The sequence below is a fragment of the Mastigoproctus giganteus genome, chromosome 9 (genome assembly GCF_048544385.1).
Source record: "Mastigoproctus giganteus isolate SK-2022 chromosome 9, ASM4854438v1, whole genome shotgun sequence".
Lineage (NCBI taxonomy): Eukaryota > Metazoa > Arthropoda > Arachnida > Uropygi > Thelyphonidae > Mastigoproctus > Mastigoproctus giganteus.
The window spans coordinates 39,859,409-39,875,626 of NC_143583.1; the positions used below are offsets into that span (position 1 = coordinate 39,859,409).

Sequence of the window (16,218 nt, forward strand, 5' to 3'; positions counted from 1 at the left end):
TCTTCTGTAATGGGAAAAGATTTGCTATGAATAATAATTAGGTGTACATATTTATATTGTCAGATATTACTCAAGCTCACTAATTGTATATATAATTTAATATGTATATATTATATATCAAACGAATCGATTAAAACCCGAACGATTTAGTAATTTGAATATCCTTTGGAAATAGTCTGATCTCTAGACTTCTTACACTGCCAACGTCATCGCAGGATTAATTTAATTTTAGGCGTGCAATGAGAAAACTGTGTTGATTCTTACACTAATTATCATCTCCCAATCACTGTAAATACTGTCACATGTTGCGTGGCAATTTTATCCAGTGAAATATTCCCAGCAAACAAGAATTTATGGAACTCCAATCCTTTCTTTCTCTCCTTGTTCCTCTAAAAAAAAACTTGGAAAACTTTATCGGAAATCTTTTGTTATTCTTATTCCAATAAATAACCAATTTTCTAGGCGGATATTCGGTTATATGTAAATACACGTTGACAGTTCGAGTGCGCAAGCTTCCTCCTCAGCCTCCCCTCCATCACCACCGCCTTTGGATAGGTGAGAAACAGAGAAAAATCCATCGATTGTGTTTGTTTTGTGTGTTGTATGTACAAGAAAGTTTGCTTTGTTTGAAATGTAGTTCAAAGTTGTAAACAGGCGAAGGAATAAATTCTGATTTTGACCGATTGAAGTTCAGACAGATGTCACTATTCCAGATCGCAGTAAGCAGCTCCATGGCTATCCCCAAAGAGAGAGAGAGAGAGAGAGAGTCTTAGAAGTTTTAATTTTAAAAATATAATTTTACATTAACAAAAGCTAACGATGCCTTATCTTTGAAATTATTTGAAGCCAACTGTAGAAAAAAATAATGTAATTACGTTCATCCACCTGTGCCAATTAACTCGTACCGCGGTTTATCGCTGATTACTCTGCTGGTTACCCAAATAATGGTTATCCAATAAATGTTACCATTGTGTGCCCCTTCGAATGCTACTTCACTGTGTTGCACTACAGTATGCCTGGGGTGCGTGTTAAACAAAAACTGTGTTCAGGAATAAACTCGTTATAAAAATCATGGCACTTTCAATAGAACAGCCTTGTTCTTATTAAAGGGTATTGAGCTGCTTTAATGTCTTACTTTATTTTGTCAAACTCATAACATTATTGTGTATTAGTTCTTAGTTTTCATAACGTATCATTCGACCATATAATCAACTTGATATATGCCCTCATGGTTTTTGATATACATACACCTTTATTCGTTTTATTAGATAAACCAAACGAGATTGTTCAAGGTTTATCCAGTGCTCAGCCTAACTGCAATCATTTATCTTCAATGTTTATTATTTAAACAGTGGTATAAACATTGCATATCATCAAAAAAGCTACCAAAATCTATACAACTATAACATAACTGTTGCGTGACCAAACAAAAGCTTCCGCGCGCGCACAAAACACACACACACACATACACACAGAGAACAAATAGTTCTATCAGTGCTGTTTTCCTTTTGTCTCGAAAAATCTTTTCTTGTAAATACAAAATGTCATAAATCATTGCTGTTTGCTCTCAGATAGAAATTTATCATTTGTTTCCTTTCTTATTTACTGCCTTGGTTAACACAAAATAGCTGGTTTCAAGAAAGAAAATCGTTATACGGTGGTACCGGTTTGAGAGAATCCCACTTAAACCCTTCAGATTGTTGTCTTCTCCTGGAAAATGCTCCAAAATTTAAACAGATTTTGATTCCTTTAAGTTACTTCACTCACATTAATTTACTGCTTATGAAGTTCCGTTTTGGATAGCTATATAACCGACATGTTACCAGCATAACATGTCGGTAACATGTCAATTTTATCACTTTATCTGGAACCAATGCCCTCTTCCATGTACTTAAGTCCTATTATTTGTATTTTCATAACATTGTTGATTTTCTTTATAAATACGAGTCTAAAACGTCCAATGAACAGAAAAATTACACCTCATAAATAAATATTATTTATATTTTTGGCATTTATAAGGAGGTAGCAATCATACGGATTTCAATTTGGTTCACACTATTCGTATTACAGCGCCGCTCATCTTGCTAAAATAATTTTATGGAAACGTAGCCTATAATTAATCATAAAATGTGGCACTTAGATTGGCTAATATGTTTCATTGCATGCGGGTGTAATCTTGATGAGAGTGAAATTTTATTTCTATCATTCATCCTGAATTTTTCTCTAAAGAAATGAAACCATGCTGATGAGATCATCACGGTATTAATTTTTGCTCATTAAAAAGTAATATTCTACACAGACTAATACACAAGGTGCCACGTTCATCTACTATATGTATTGCCATGGCAGATCCCCATTGCGACTAGAAGGGATTACATTTGTTGTCGACGAGATCTAGTGATATTAACTTCCAGATTGTAATTAAATCGACAGATTCTTACTCAAATAACACATATATATATCAAGGCTTCGATCAATATTATTTTAGACATTACAAAGATATTTTATTAAAAAGATATTCTGTTTGCACAAAAATATCATTTACACTAAAAGGATTTAATGTATTTACCTATACACAAAATATCTTTTCGATAGATATTTTGCAGTGTAGTTATATGTAGCATCGGTAATATCTGGATTAAGTTCCAACAACGAGGATACCTTTATTGCCGAAATTTAATCTGATTTGATAAGCCAGGATTCTAGCGAGCAAATTTCCGGTAACATCGCATGGCAACGTCGTAAATGGAATCATGGAATGAAGCACATACGGCCACACAAACAAGCTCTTTCCCACCCTTTATAGTGTTTTCTACATTCTTAACACTATCATTGGGAGATCCGCGTGAAACTAGTCGTAAATATAAAATATATTTTATTATATACCAGAAGCAGTCTTTGAACCAGCAAAAAGCAGTTGATTGTGGAAACATCCCATCATCATAAGCCTCTCGAAGTTTAATCATACATAAAACTTCGAAATGAAGTGTCCTGAAAAGCATGACATACACAATATATATCTATATAAATCCTAATAGGTAAAAAAGGCACAGACATCTATTTTAATACATAGTTTATTTCAATAGCTACTCTTAAGAATTGCATGAGGAACAAACAACAACGAAATATGCGTTGTAGTTCATTTTCCTAACTTGCATTTATTAGATTTTGAGAACTTCTGAATAGGATATCTATCGCAACGATATATCCATTACAATTTATTACCTTTGGAAGCAGAAAAAAGCATATACGGGGAGTAAAGGCTATTAAACTATACATAAAATTAACCAGAGGATATTTATTATCGTAAGAGGCTCTTTTCAGAGAAAGGGATATCTCTTGCGAAGCCTTAAAACCAACCACGGCCATTATGCTGCAGAGTACATAGCATTAGACATGGGTGGAAAAAAAACTAACTGCCAAATTATATTGTGATAACGACAAAATATAGCACGCCATCAAGTGAAGAAAAATACGAGCTGCATAACTTTGATAGGTGTAATCAATCACTGGACAAGAGCAAATCTATTTACAATATTGTGCACCATAAAATTACACTGTCCAAGATACATGGACGTCAGCTGCACACTACACAACACCAAACATATTAAAATGGTTTCAAAAATAGCTTTTCTTAAAGTCACTAACAGAAGGGAATAGATTACAATTTCTTAGGTCGTCATTCTTGAAATTCTAAAAACAAAATGTTGTTAGACAGGGGGGGGGGGGTACTTTCGATCTAGTACGACCATTATTACAACAAAAAAATGCTAAATCTATGCATAAATTGCCACCTGTGGTTACAATAAACAATTTGAGCGAATGCTTTTGGTGTTTCATCATATTTATACTTATTTTCTTCCACATAAAACTAAGATTTTTATGTGGTAACAATGAGCATTTATTAGCATTAGTATAAGCACTAGTAGTGGCAAATAATACGAGATTGCAAGCTATATATATCATCAGCATCAGCCAATATATATATATACAGCATCAGCCAAAAAAATAAAAATTCTTCCCATTTCACTTATCCATTCCCTCCAATAGTTTGTCTAACTGTTCCTTGAATTTAATTAAGCTATCAACTTACACAACAGATAGACGTTGTTCCAGCAATCAACCATCCACTGACCAAAGGTAAACTTCCACACATCTAATCTGAAAACACCTTCCTCAGTTTGAATTTGCGTCCCCTCATGCATGTAGTCTGACCAGGAGGAAGAATCCTATCAGCATTGAGCTTGCTGAATCCAAAGCCTTAAAGTCTCAATAAGATCACCTCGCATGTGACATCTCCAGACTGCAATTTGCAGAAGTTAAGCCTTTCTTGGTAAGAGCACCCCTTTGTCCCCTTCACCAGTCTCGTTGCCCTTCTCTGTATTCCTTCCAGCCGCTCCACATTCTTCCTAAAATGAGGCCTCCAAATTGGTATGCAGTACAGTACTCAAGGTCTGGCCTGACCATTATTTTATACAATGGGATAACCACCTTATCCCTGCAAGAAAAAATTCCTATATATCATTGACAAAACCCCATGAGCTATCCTGGCAGGCTATCTGCATTGCTTAAAGACCTTCATATCTGACTGTACAATTACCCCCAGGTCTTTTTCATTTTCCACTACTTGAATGTAGTACTATACGTTACTCAAGGGTTACGTACCAACTGTGTGGTACTACATTCAAGATAGTGGAAAATGAAAAAAAAAGATCTGGGGGTGATTAACTATCATTAATTAACCCTTATCTAAGGGTAAATAACTAATTAATTACCCTCAGATAGATTAACGAAGTATTAATGATACGATATGGTAATAATAGGTAAATCTTAAAAGATTTTCAAAATGTATGCGATTTTTCATCACTTAACTAATTGGGTACTACCAATTATAGGCCTTCGCCTACTATCCTTTATCAAGAAAGATTTTTTTTAATGTTTAGGACAAGGCTTTTGATAACAAGACGGTATTTTAATAGCTTCTCCATTAAAGAAATAGTAAAGATTTTGATACTCCTAAGCTTACCATTCCATCAGTAATTTTACTTGTACCAGACTGAAAGAAGAGAACAAGGAACACGAACCGGTAGGAAGAAAAATTGTAAAATGCTCAGTGAAAGAACAGCTTTGAAGAATTGATACAGGTTCATGAATGAATGTATAAAACTGTCCCGGAATACTGAATTTATTTATTTATTTTAAAACTGTTTCCAGAAAGAATATAAATTTGTCATATGCAAAATTTAATCATATATATAGTTCGAATCAAACTAAACGTGCTTTTATTTTATTTTATATTACGCTGTTTATCATTTTTAACAAAGATAATTCATAAAATATTGAAAAAATGTAGACCTCGACTATTTTCCGAACTTTTCTCATGTGCTCTTAGAAAAATTGTATTTATTAAAGAATGGCCTATTTTTGTTAGAAAAATAAACCGTAATTTATAAAATTATTCGCATATTTCGAAAAAACTATTTTAAATAAACCAGTGGTGTTAGTTTCTAGAGGGATCTGAGATTCTTCTACGATGTTTCACAAGGAGAAACAATCAAGAAGTATTGTTCTTGATGACTCCTCAAGCACCTCTTTAGTCCATTTCTGACTTAATATTTTTAAAAATTACTTTTCTGGTGCCAATTTATTGCCACTCTAGTCTCTTCAGCCTTCTCTTATCCAGCTGCGATGTTAATGTACCACTTAATGAGAGACATTCGTGCATTGCATCTATTTTACGTGGCATCAATAGGAGAGTTTAAATTGGTGCTTTGATTGCAGCGCATATCAGATATGTGGCAATAAGATGCAGTCGAGGAATTTATTTTTCTCTAGCTGACCCACAAATAGGAGACTACAATATTATTCTTATAATGGCGGGTTCTTAATATGAACACAATGGCTTGGAACATAATACAAATATCAAAGGTCGATTTGATAGTCAAAAGAACATTTTCCTCCAGCAGTGTGTACGCGTAAGTTCACACAGCCAAAATGGTTCACCGAGAACTGTATCGATCGGGCATTTTGGCATGGAAGTGTTGCTTTAAGTACTGTCGGATTTTCTCGATTCAAGCAGGACGCGGTGAAAGGGACTCCCTTTACCCAATAGTCGTCCGCACGGGAGTGAGCAGCTGCTGTAACATCTACGGTTTGTAAAAATTATGAAAACCACTCCGAAGCATTTTTAAAAAGAGGCATCCTGCGGTGTAGTGAGGATGCGGAGTGCTGTTAGCATCACACGACAAGGGGTGGGAGAAAACGGGAGAACTAACAAACTTTACTGTTTACTGGGAACATCGATTTTTTTTCCCCGCGTGTGCGTTCTGTTGAACACTGTCGCAATCTCCGAGTGAACACGCTGAACGGTAGTTCCGCTTCCGGGTAGGGTGGAGAAGGGAGGAAGAGAGGACTAAAGGAAGAGGCTATTTAAAGTCACATTCCGTGCACTTGCAAATCTACGCAAGATTTGCCGCAGTAATAATCTACAAGAGTTAAATAGTTGGACAGAAACTGCATTCTTAACAACACGCATTGGAGTTAACCTTTTGGTGTTCTAGTGAGAATGGGAAATGTAATTTATTAAAAAGAAAAAAACTTCATTGTACTCTCGTTTTCAGGTTCGTTTCGTTGTCCTCCGAATTCTTATAAATATGACGAAGTGTTTATTTTAATAAGAGTTTTAAATACTTCTCTGTAATCCGATACTAATCTGGATTTTCATGTATAAAACTTGAGTTGTTTTGTTCCTTATTCCTTCTACTAAGATCTTCATCAAGAAAAACCAATCTTGATAACCGATTTCTCTCCTGGAAATGAAAATGAGATTGTTTCAAATCAACAAAGTTTCACTGCCTTCGAAAACTTTTCCAAAAAGCTGTTTGATCGATTCCATCATTTTCATGGCTGGCTCAATCCTTCGATAACCACAAGTCTGGAAATTCAATTATATAAATAATTCTACATAACCTACTGTCTGCATTCTTTCTGTCTTGGTCCTATTTGGGCCCCTTCTGATGAACGCAGGACCCACCGCTCTTCAAGCAAGCGTATTTTTTCACAACCATACCTTCAGGATTATGAGCATAATGTCTTTTGATTTCGCCTACACACCACATTGGTGTGGGACTACTGGTGTCAAATATCTGTTTGGTGTGGGATCATTTTGGCGAAATGGGTAGAACTACCGTTCAGCAGCCACCCTACATAAGATACAATACATATATATGATTTACCTTTGATCTCCACCTGATTCTTCGAAAATGACATCCTGATTTTTGAATAATGAAATTAAATTTGTTTTCGCGTATTTTCCAATTATATTCTTAATTTGTTAGTAATTAGAAAATTATTCAGGCGCCATTTTATTGGGAGTTTCGGTTCGTGTTACCAACTGAAACTAAGCTGTAGATTGTGATCAGTAGTTCCAATTATTCCACGATATTGAATGAAGTCAGAGGAATTGCATCTTGAAGAAAGGATACGTAAAGTTCCTTAACACGAAATTTTTATGGTTTTTTTTTTTCTTGGTAAAGATTTTTGGGATTTTCTTTTACTTATGTTTAACATTCGTTGTTTATAAACTGATGAATGGATTATGTCCAAACAACCAGGATTAGTTTTATTTATTTTTTAGATATTCCAGTTTAAGTTAACTGTAATGATAAAATATACACAAATGTAAAATAACTGTGTACCCAATGATTTCATTAAAGTGTTGATATATTACGCCACTATCAATAACAGATATTCTTTCTTCTGTTTTTCTTCAATCAGTTCCTTAAAGACCACAGTTGAAGAGGAACAATAAAACCAGTGTTTACATTAAAGTATTCAGTCAACAGGACTTGTACACAAAACAAAAAACATATATTTTAATTATTTTCAACGCTGATGATAAAATACAAAAAAGAAGTCTGTAAAAAGGATTATATATTTAAAAAAAAAAGATTTTTTTTACTTAATTCACACAGTTAATTATTTTAATTGACTTTTGCTTTTGGTACAGCTCTGTGAGAAAAACAGCTAGTATTTGCCAAATAAAAGAAACTGTAAATTATTGGTGAGCTGTTTTTTTATGTCGTATTTGATAAAAAAAATTTTTTTCGATTTCTTTAACCTTGCTTGTTTTTTATCTTATGTAACTTAATCTTAAATTACTATTAATGCAAATGCCACATTTATTTGCACTGTTAGACACAATGCGTTTATAATAAAGATTATGAAATGAGTTAATACGCCTACTTTAAAACTTATAAGACATTCTGATCCTTGATTCCGATCTGATTGAGTATTAAAAGAGAATATGGGAGAAAGCTGATTACGAGAAAGCACTGGCAAAGAACGAGGATGGGAATTCTTTGAATTAGTGGTCCTTTAAATGGTTGCAGTGGAAGACACATAAAAAGCCAAACAGAATTAACAAGATTTTCAATGATACAGTCAAAAGCGAGCTCGAATCTCTGGAGAATGTCAAGAAGTCGAGTCAAATTTCTCACAGGATTGCAAAGCTACAGGGGAGGATGTTATGTATTCAATTATTCTTGAAAAGGCTGCATATGAGTGTGTCAAACTGTTGTGAATGTTAATGAGCGTGTCACTGGTCTCCAAGAAGATTCCCCAGGACCGGGAGCTGTGCTGTTTCCCACTCCCTAAAGGTTGGGGCTAAAGGAATTGGATAACTATAAGACATTGAGTCTTACTCTGTGGTAAGTCATGGAGTCTATACTGAAGGACACGATTCAGGATCATCTCGGTAAGAATGATATCTTGAATAGATCCGCTGGGATATTCTGTGGATTAACTCAAGACGTGAGGGAATCTGCAAGGTTCTAGAGTTAAATATTTATCAGCGAGGTGGGCACTTGTAGGTAGAAGGAATCTATTTTGTGGAGATGGCATTCATTTGGACAAAAGTGGTGCAAGGAGTTTTGCTAGTATCATTGAGGATACCTTAGGGATTCAGGGAAACTGGCAGTTAGGGAGGAGAAGGATAATTTAGATCCACTTTTATCTGATGATGTGTGTTAAAGTAATGCATGCACTCGCATCAAGAATTTTTTTTGTTACCACAACAGCTGATGTTGACAAGATGTTCTAAGTGTCTCAACGTTTCAAATGCGCGGGTGTGAAAGACAGAGAAACAAGCCTAAATAACTTACTTTAAAGGATGTATTAGAGTAGTAAACTATAGAAGTATGCTTAGTCTTAACTGTGTCTACAGTTATGTCAGGAGTGGTGTCAATAAAATGATTGAGTTTGAACTCCTGGTTAGGACATGTAATGCTGGCATAGCGGGATTAACAGAAACACCCGGAAACTGGGGATGCCGAGTTCCACTATAGTATGTATAACGTATTTGCGAAATACAGGGCAGATAGGAGGTGTAGTGGTATCATTCTTCTTATTAAAATCAGCCTGAGGGCGAAAAGTGCTTTTTCTGAGTGTGAGGTTACGTTTGCCAGCATAAAACCTGTGTGGTGTGAGTCAATTGGAAGCAAAAGTATAATGAGAATAGGAATAATCTAGAAGGATGTTGTTATTAGGTTTTAGGAGCATCGGCGACTAAGGCCATGTTGTTCCGTTTATATTGTCGGTAAATTGCATGTGTTCTGAAGTCGAATTTCTGTTTTCTGTAGGAAAAGCACAAGTTTCCGGGAGAAAAACCACTCTACCTTTGCTTGAGACAGACTAACTCAGCTACGTTGTGAAAAGGACCCATAAAAATTCCTCCCGTCATCGACAGAACTCGAATTCCGGTTTTTCCACCCGGTGTGGAGAGGATGGCCATCCTACTAACTGTGCTACCACAAGGGCATGACGAGAGTCTTTACATGCAAATGGAATTGGGGGGCAAGCAAGTGCGAATGTCTTATTAGGGGTAACTTCAGTCTGCCCCAGATTTATTGGAATAAGTGGCAGGGGAAACTCACCTTGGGGAATTTTTTTTCTAAATAAACTAGATGATTATTATTTGTACAAGTATGTCAGAGAAAATAATAGGGGTGAGAACATTCTTGACCACTTCATTAGTCACGAAATAGATGATATCAAAGGGCTATTATCAGGTAGTGATCATGCAGTCGTCCGTTGTAAGATGAAGAAAGATGTTGCAGTAGTTAAAGGTAATAACTACTACTTTTAAGGGGTTTTAATTTCAGAAGAGTGGACTTTGAGAGTTTAAGGCACTATATGGTATCTCTTAATTGTGCGGATTGCAGAGTGAGGGTGAATACACTTGAATTATGGAATACCTTTAAAGCAATAATCACAGAAGCCATGAACACATACATACCATTAAGAAAATGTTTCCCGTCGATGAGCGAGGAACTTTAATGGGCTTTTTTCGCTCCGTGGCTGAGTTAGTCGGTCTCAGGTGTAAATAGCAAGGTTTTCCCCCGGAAAATCTGTGGTTTTTCTTCCAGCAAAACAGGCAAATCGACCAGAAAACACGCACAAGTTACAAACACAATACAGAAGGATAGTAACAGAAATATATGCTCAGGTAGCTCCAGATTGTTGCAGATCGTGAGTTTATAAATACTTTTATTTAAAAACTTTATTTATAAACACACAATTAACACAGGTATTAGGATAGTAACTTAGCCTGGATATTCATTTTAAGTTAGTTTAACGTAACTTAACATGGACGTTCAAAAATGCAAACCGCTGGTGCCAGTTGCTGATGACTGTGGACACCATTTGTCATCGAATAAGATGATGGATATGATAACTGAACCATTGAATATACGAGTCTATTTTGTGGAGTGATGATAAGCTCCTTGGCCAGATACCACAGTTGACGATTGCATTTAAATCTGGCATGGAGCCAAAAAAAAAAAAGTCTGAATGCAAAATAAAATCTATTCCATCACCTTTTAACGACTGTGCTGGAGGATATTTTGCGAAGTATCTCTGATCCTGTCTGTCACGAGTCCTGGCCGCTAACATAGTGGAAAAGATTTGAATTTCATTCCCAACTAGGCGACAATAAATCTTATTGGCTATTTCTGGTCGAAACAAAATTATCGGGCCTCAAAATAGGGATTACAAATTCGTTTGCGTTTTAACTTGGATAACCCTGTATGTCCCCTTACTTTTGATAGGTATTGTACCTAAATTTGGCCACCGAAAAGTTTCCCCCATTAAGCATCAACCCATATACAAGAAAATGCCGTGTGAATGTTGTAATTGCTTGTACGAAAGGTTTATCAAAGTCTCACAGATCGAGCATCCCAAACATGAAATATACCCATTAAGGAAAATTAATTTCATTGTGGGTTGATTAATATGAACTCGTTCGTGATTAACAGTAAAATTATATAACTCACTGCGCTACTGCTGTGGCCTCAGGTATTACCTGCGAAGTAAATCCAGTATCATAAACAGTTTTATTTATGACATCGCTAAGCTTAAAACGCTTTCATTCATCAATAACTTTGATAAATGAATGGAGTCATTGGGAAGTGACACTCGTAATGGACGGAGGTTTCTCAGTCTATTAAGAGGAAAACATGAAATCTTAATGAGAGAAAGGCTGCGCAGCTATCGAACAACTCTGCTGAGAGTTGTTTTTTGCATGGATCAGAAAATCTGTCGAACATCAAGTAGGATAATAAATAGATTATATCTTATCTTCCTCATAAAGTCTTCTTCGTTTGTCTCTCTTTTTTCCCCTACCGTCTGGAAGGTTTTTCTGGTGAGCACTGAGTTAGTGGGCTAATAACGATAAATTCCAGTGTATCTGAAATAAAATTAAGCTTAAAACACGATAATTGTAAACCGCCATGCTTTTCTCATCTTGTTCATCGATCCATTTTGCTAAAGATTTCGTTTCAGAGTATGATAATTTAATAAATCTTTCTTTCTTTCAGAATCTCGTTTCATTCTCGGCAGTTGCAACCGACGTTTGCAAATCGACTCGTGCAGCATCATATCTATTGTCGGCGTTTAAGTCTTATCTGTGGTTTTTAACTGAAGTTGCAATTAATTGTAATCCTTGCCAAGTGGCACTGTTTGATGATCGGTATCTCTACAAATTATGTTAATGAATTACTTCCTGGTCACGTCAATCGTTTCCTATGGCGACTACATTTTACATTGCTACGTACTTTAATTGTTGCATCTGTTTCGTCTTAGTGTACAGCTCTTCATGTTTACAAATTTAAACGTTTATTCTGATTTTGATCTATCGATTCTTTTCGCTGAATCTGATATTTTCATGTATTTTCACTTCAGCATTTTCTACTTGCGTATGAAGATTCCTCTGTAAATCTAACACAAAGTGGATAGCGTTATCTTTCCCCCCCCCCTTTAATCTTTGTTTTCCTTTCTGTCTTTCTTAATTGCTAACACTTTCTCTTTTTCTCTGTCTCCCTTTTTCTCTTAAACTTTGATATTCTCTCTCATAATCTCCATTTTTCTTTCTTTCTCTCTCTCTCTGTAGCTTTCTTCTAATGTATTTGCGTTTTATTTATTTTTCTCTGTATCTCTGTCTATACTTTCTTGTTCTTTGCTTCTCTCTCCGAACCTATACAATGTTCAATGTTGGTTTTTTTTATACTAATCTGGGTCCCTCTTCCACCTAATGAGGAGTGGTAGAGTGATAGATGTATCATCGTTTTAATAATGCTAAAAACAGATTCATCCTGCGATAAAAATGAGAAATATCTGAAAAAATACGAAGCCTTTTGTTACAATGAGTGTTTTAAACTTCAGCAAAAGTGTAATTTTTCTGGCAAATGATTTAATTTTCAGTAAAATGTTTAATTTTCCCCATCTTGTTTAAATAAGATATCGAAATAACTTTTACAATTCTTCCCATTTTGCAATTCAGTAGCCCACATTAATTATTGTAATCGTAGGCATGTGGGTTGCCTCACGAGTGAACTTGGAAAATAATTATTATAATTGTAGATATCACTCTTGATCGAGGCACTCTCTTACTATCCTACAGGTGTTGAGGATCGGAAATGCCTGCAGTTCCATGTAAGTGTTCTCTGAGATATCTATTGCTGCCAGATTCTTAAGCTCTTTGGCACCATGCCGGTGGTCAACACGACAATCGGGGTAGTCATTACTTGTTACATATGCCACATATCTTTGACTTCCTGTCTTAGGTCTGAGTACTTCCTGATCTTCCTGACCACCTCTATGTCCATCAGTTAGGCCATTTCCATCTTGTTGATGACGGGTATGGCTGGTCTGTTGTGTGGAATCGTCTTGTCTGTTATTATGGCATAGTCCCAGTATAATTTTTGAATAGGGTTCTTTAGTATGGACTGGGGTTCGTACTCGTAACATAGTAAACTTTCTCTGATCAGCTGATATTTTTGCACTAGCTTCTGCTGTATTATCCTGGTCATGTCTGTGGGCGTAATCTGTCTGGTTGATTACATTGCATCCTGCAGTGACGTGCCAGATTGTTTCTTGGGCCATGTTCCATCGTCGTTATGTGTCATCTGTTACTCCAGGGTCCTTGGCGATGTATATCGTGTAGTCATTGATGTTGATTACTTGGAAAGCGAGCATGAATCCTGCGGTCTCGGGGAAGAGCCTTCCGTTCGTAAGCCAAGCGCTAGAAGCCATTACTATTATTATTAGTAGTAGTAGTCATAGTAGTATAGAAATTAAAGTTAGCAGGCTACTCAACAGAATTTCTGTTTTCTTTATTTATGGACATTTTATCCTTTAATTTCTTATAACGACAATCCGTTATAACAAGTTAACAAGTATTTCATTCTTCTCAGTTCTCTTTTCTTTTTTCTTTATTTTAAATTTTATGTTTATTTTTACATATTTATTATTTAATTTTTATTTGCGTTTCCGTACTAAGAATGTTGACCTCTAGAGTTAATCGCCTCTGCGTTAAATTACACGCGCAATGTAAAACGCTTTCAGTTACCAATAGCATCAAGCGATATCAAAAGGAAAGAAAAAAATACTCACGGTGAAGGTCTACAGTAATGGAAGTGGCTGCCGGAGCGGAGATGTTGTTATTGGATGCCTGGCAAGTGTACATCGCTAACAAGTCCTTCCTCTCTAGTGCCGAAATGTAGAGTTCGTTGCGCACCACCCCGTGTGGGGTCATGTCGTAAGTATCGTCGAGTAGCACCGAGTCTTTCACCCACGTCACCGATGGCAAAGGTTTCCCTGTAAGAACACAAAAGGCATTGAATGATGATGTCACAGGCTGTAGCTCATGAGAGGCTGCTCTAGTGTTCAAGTAGGAGTTTGCGTCTATCTCAGATTCTGCTTGTGTCAACTATTTAAGTTCGTCCTAATGTTGCTGTTATACGAGCAAAATAAAAGTCCACTTAAATCAATTTATCGGATAAGTTGAGCTTTCGTGAACGTATGATTTTCATAAATAATTTCTAATTCTTTATGATCTGTCTTAGTTAAGTTTTATTGGAAATAAATATCCACTTTTCTACCATGACTTCTGTAAGCATACAAAGCGAATTCCGTTTGTTCTTGTAAAATATGATTAAATTTAGAAACTGTTCATATGCCAGTTCTGCGGATTTCATATATATGTTAAACTTACCTTATACAAAATGTATCTAGAAAAATCGAAGTGGGAAGAAAATCATACAACTGATATGAAGTGATGTATCGCGACTTGTATCTGATACAAGTTCCGATAAATGTATCCAGAAATAGCTTAAAAGACAGAGAAGTTAAGGGCAATGAAGTAGGTTATTGTTATTTAGGAGCATTAGGAACAAAGGCCATATTGCTCCGGGGATATGCGGTGGTCATTTCCTGACCTTTCCGCATCATCCGTATTTAGTGGTCATGGGCTCGAATCCCGGTCTAATCAAGAAGCATGTGCTACGCACTGCTGCTCCAGCCCACCTGGCTACGGAGGCGCCAATGAAGTAGGTAGAATGCGCATGTAAACTACTCGTGTTTGAAAGGTCTGTCTGATTTTCAGGAAGAAAGTTCGATCATCTTCTGTAAAACAAACTTCGATTTTAAAAATTTCGCGAATTACTAAAACCGAATTTTTAAAGCTGGTTGGTTGTTATTAGGTTTTACGAGCATCGGCAACTAATGCCATGTTGTTCCGTGTATACTGTCTGTACATTGCGCGTGTTCTGAGGTCCATATTCTGTTTGCTGGATGAAAAACCCATGCTACCCTCATCCTCCCGTCATCGACGGGATTCGAACTCAGGTCTTTTCCACCAGGTGTGGGGAGGACGGCGGTCCTACCAACTGTGCTATCCACGAGGACAGAAAATGAAGCACCTTAAACATTTCGATGTTGTACTGAAATAAAAAGTTCTGCTTAAAAGTAAGAATACATATTTTCTGCATCAATTTTTCGGGTTCTCGAATTTCTACTACTTCATTGTATTAAATTTCCAGAAATAACCGGATGCCTACAATATTTAATAACGATCCATTCCTCCTATCCAGCGATCCATCCAGCTACTGATTAAGACCATGCTTGTATGGCTTGAAGAAAATTCCAATTCATCCCAAAGGATTTCAAATGGCTTATGGGTCGTTGTTTTGTACAGTCAAATTAAACTTTGGATTTCCAAGTCATTACACAGCATGGCATTCAATGTGTCAGGAAAAACGCTTAGTGAGAGTGACTAAACCAAAAGAGAGACAACCCCAGACGCACCTTCACTAAATATATTTCAGACGACATACATACTCTGATATATATCATTTTCCTGGCATTCATCAGACCCAAACACGACCCTCTGATTGAAAAACCGTGTACCGTGAATCGTTTACTCCATAATACATCTTTCAAACTTTTCGGGGACCAATTACAATGAGTTATGCAACAAGCAAGTGGACGCTGCGCATTGGGAACTGTGGTATTCGGTTTGTTTGCTACAGGCCTTCCATAAAATCCGATGCAATTCAGCTCCCTACATATCATCCTTGCACTCACACCAGTCATTTTAACCTCCCTGAAATCCTGGTTTAAAATATTGAATAAGGACTACAGAACCTATGTACCAATCTTGTAAGCGCTATCCGATCTCTTTTCGTCAGTTCGTTCTACCCAAAAGTTTCCATTCCATTGATCTTTCTCAAGGATGCACTGTTGTTTTCGTTACTAGTTCGTCTAAATTTGTAACTTTGGAATCTTGTTCTAAAGAAGATGGTAATGCTATTGTTGTTGTTATTTGGTTTTTAGGAGAATTAGCAACTAAGGCCATTTTGCTCCGGGGATATGCGGTGGTCATTC

The 16,218-nt window shown here is 36.3% G+C and overlaps 1 protein-coding gene across 1 annotated transcript in view; it reads right to left on the bottom strand.

Annotated features, from left to right (window-relative positions):
- LOC150080159 (kin of IRRE-like protein 3) overlaps positions 1–16,218 on the bottom strand; it is a 347,514-nt gene that overhangs the window by 108,335 nt on the left and 222,961 nt on the right. The window contains exon 4 of the mRNA XM_090381111.1: positions 13,948–14,151. Within this exon, the coding sequence (XP_090237237.1) occupies positions 13,948–14,151 (204 nt within the window). The remainder of the gene's footprint in view (positions 1–13,947; positions 14,152–16,218) is intronic.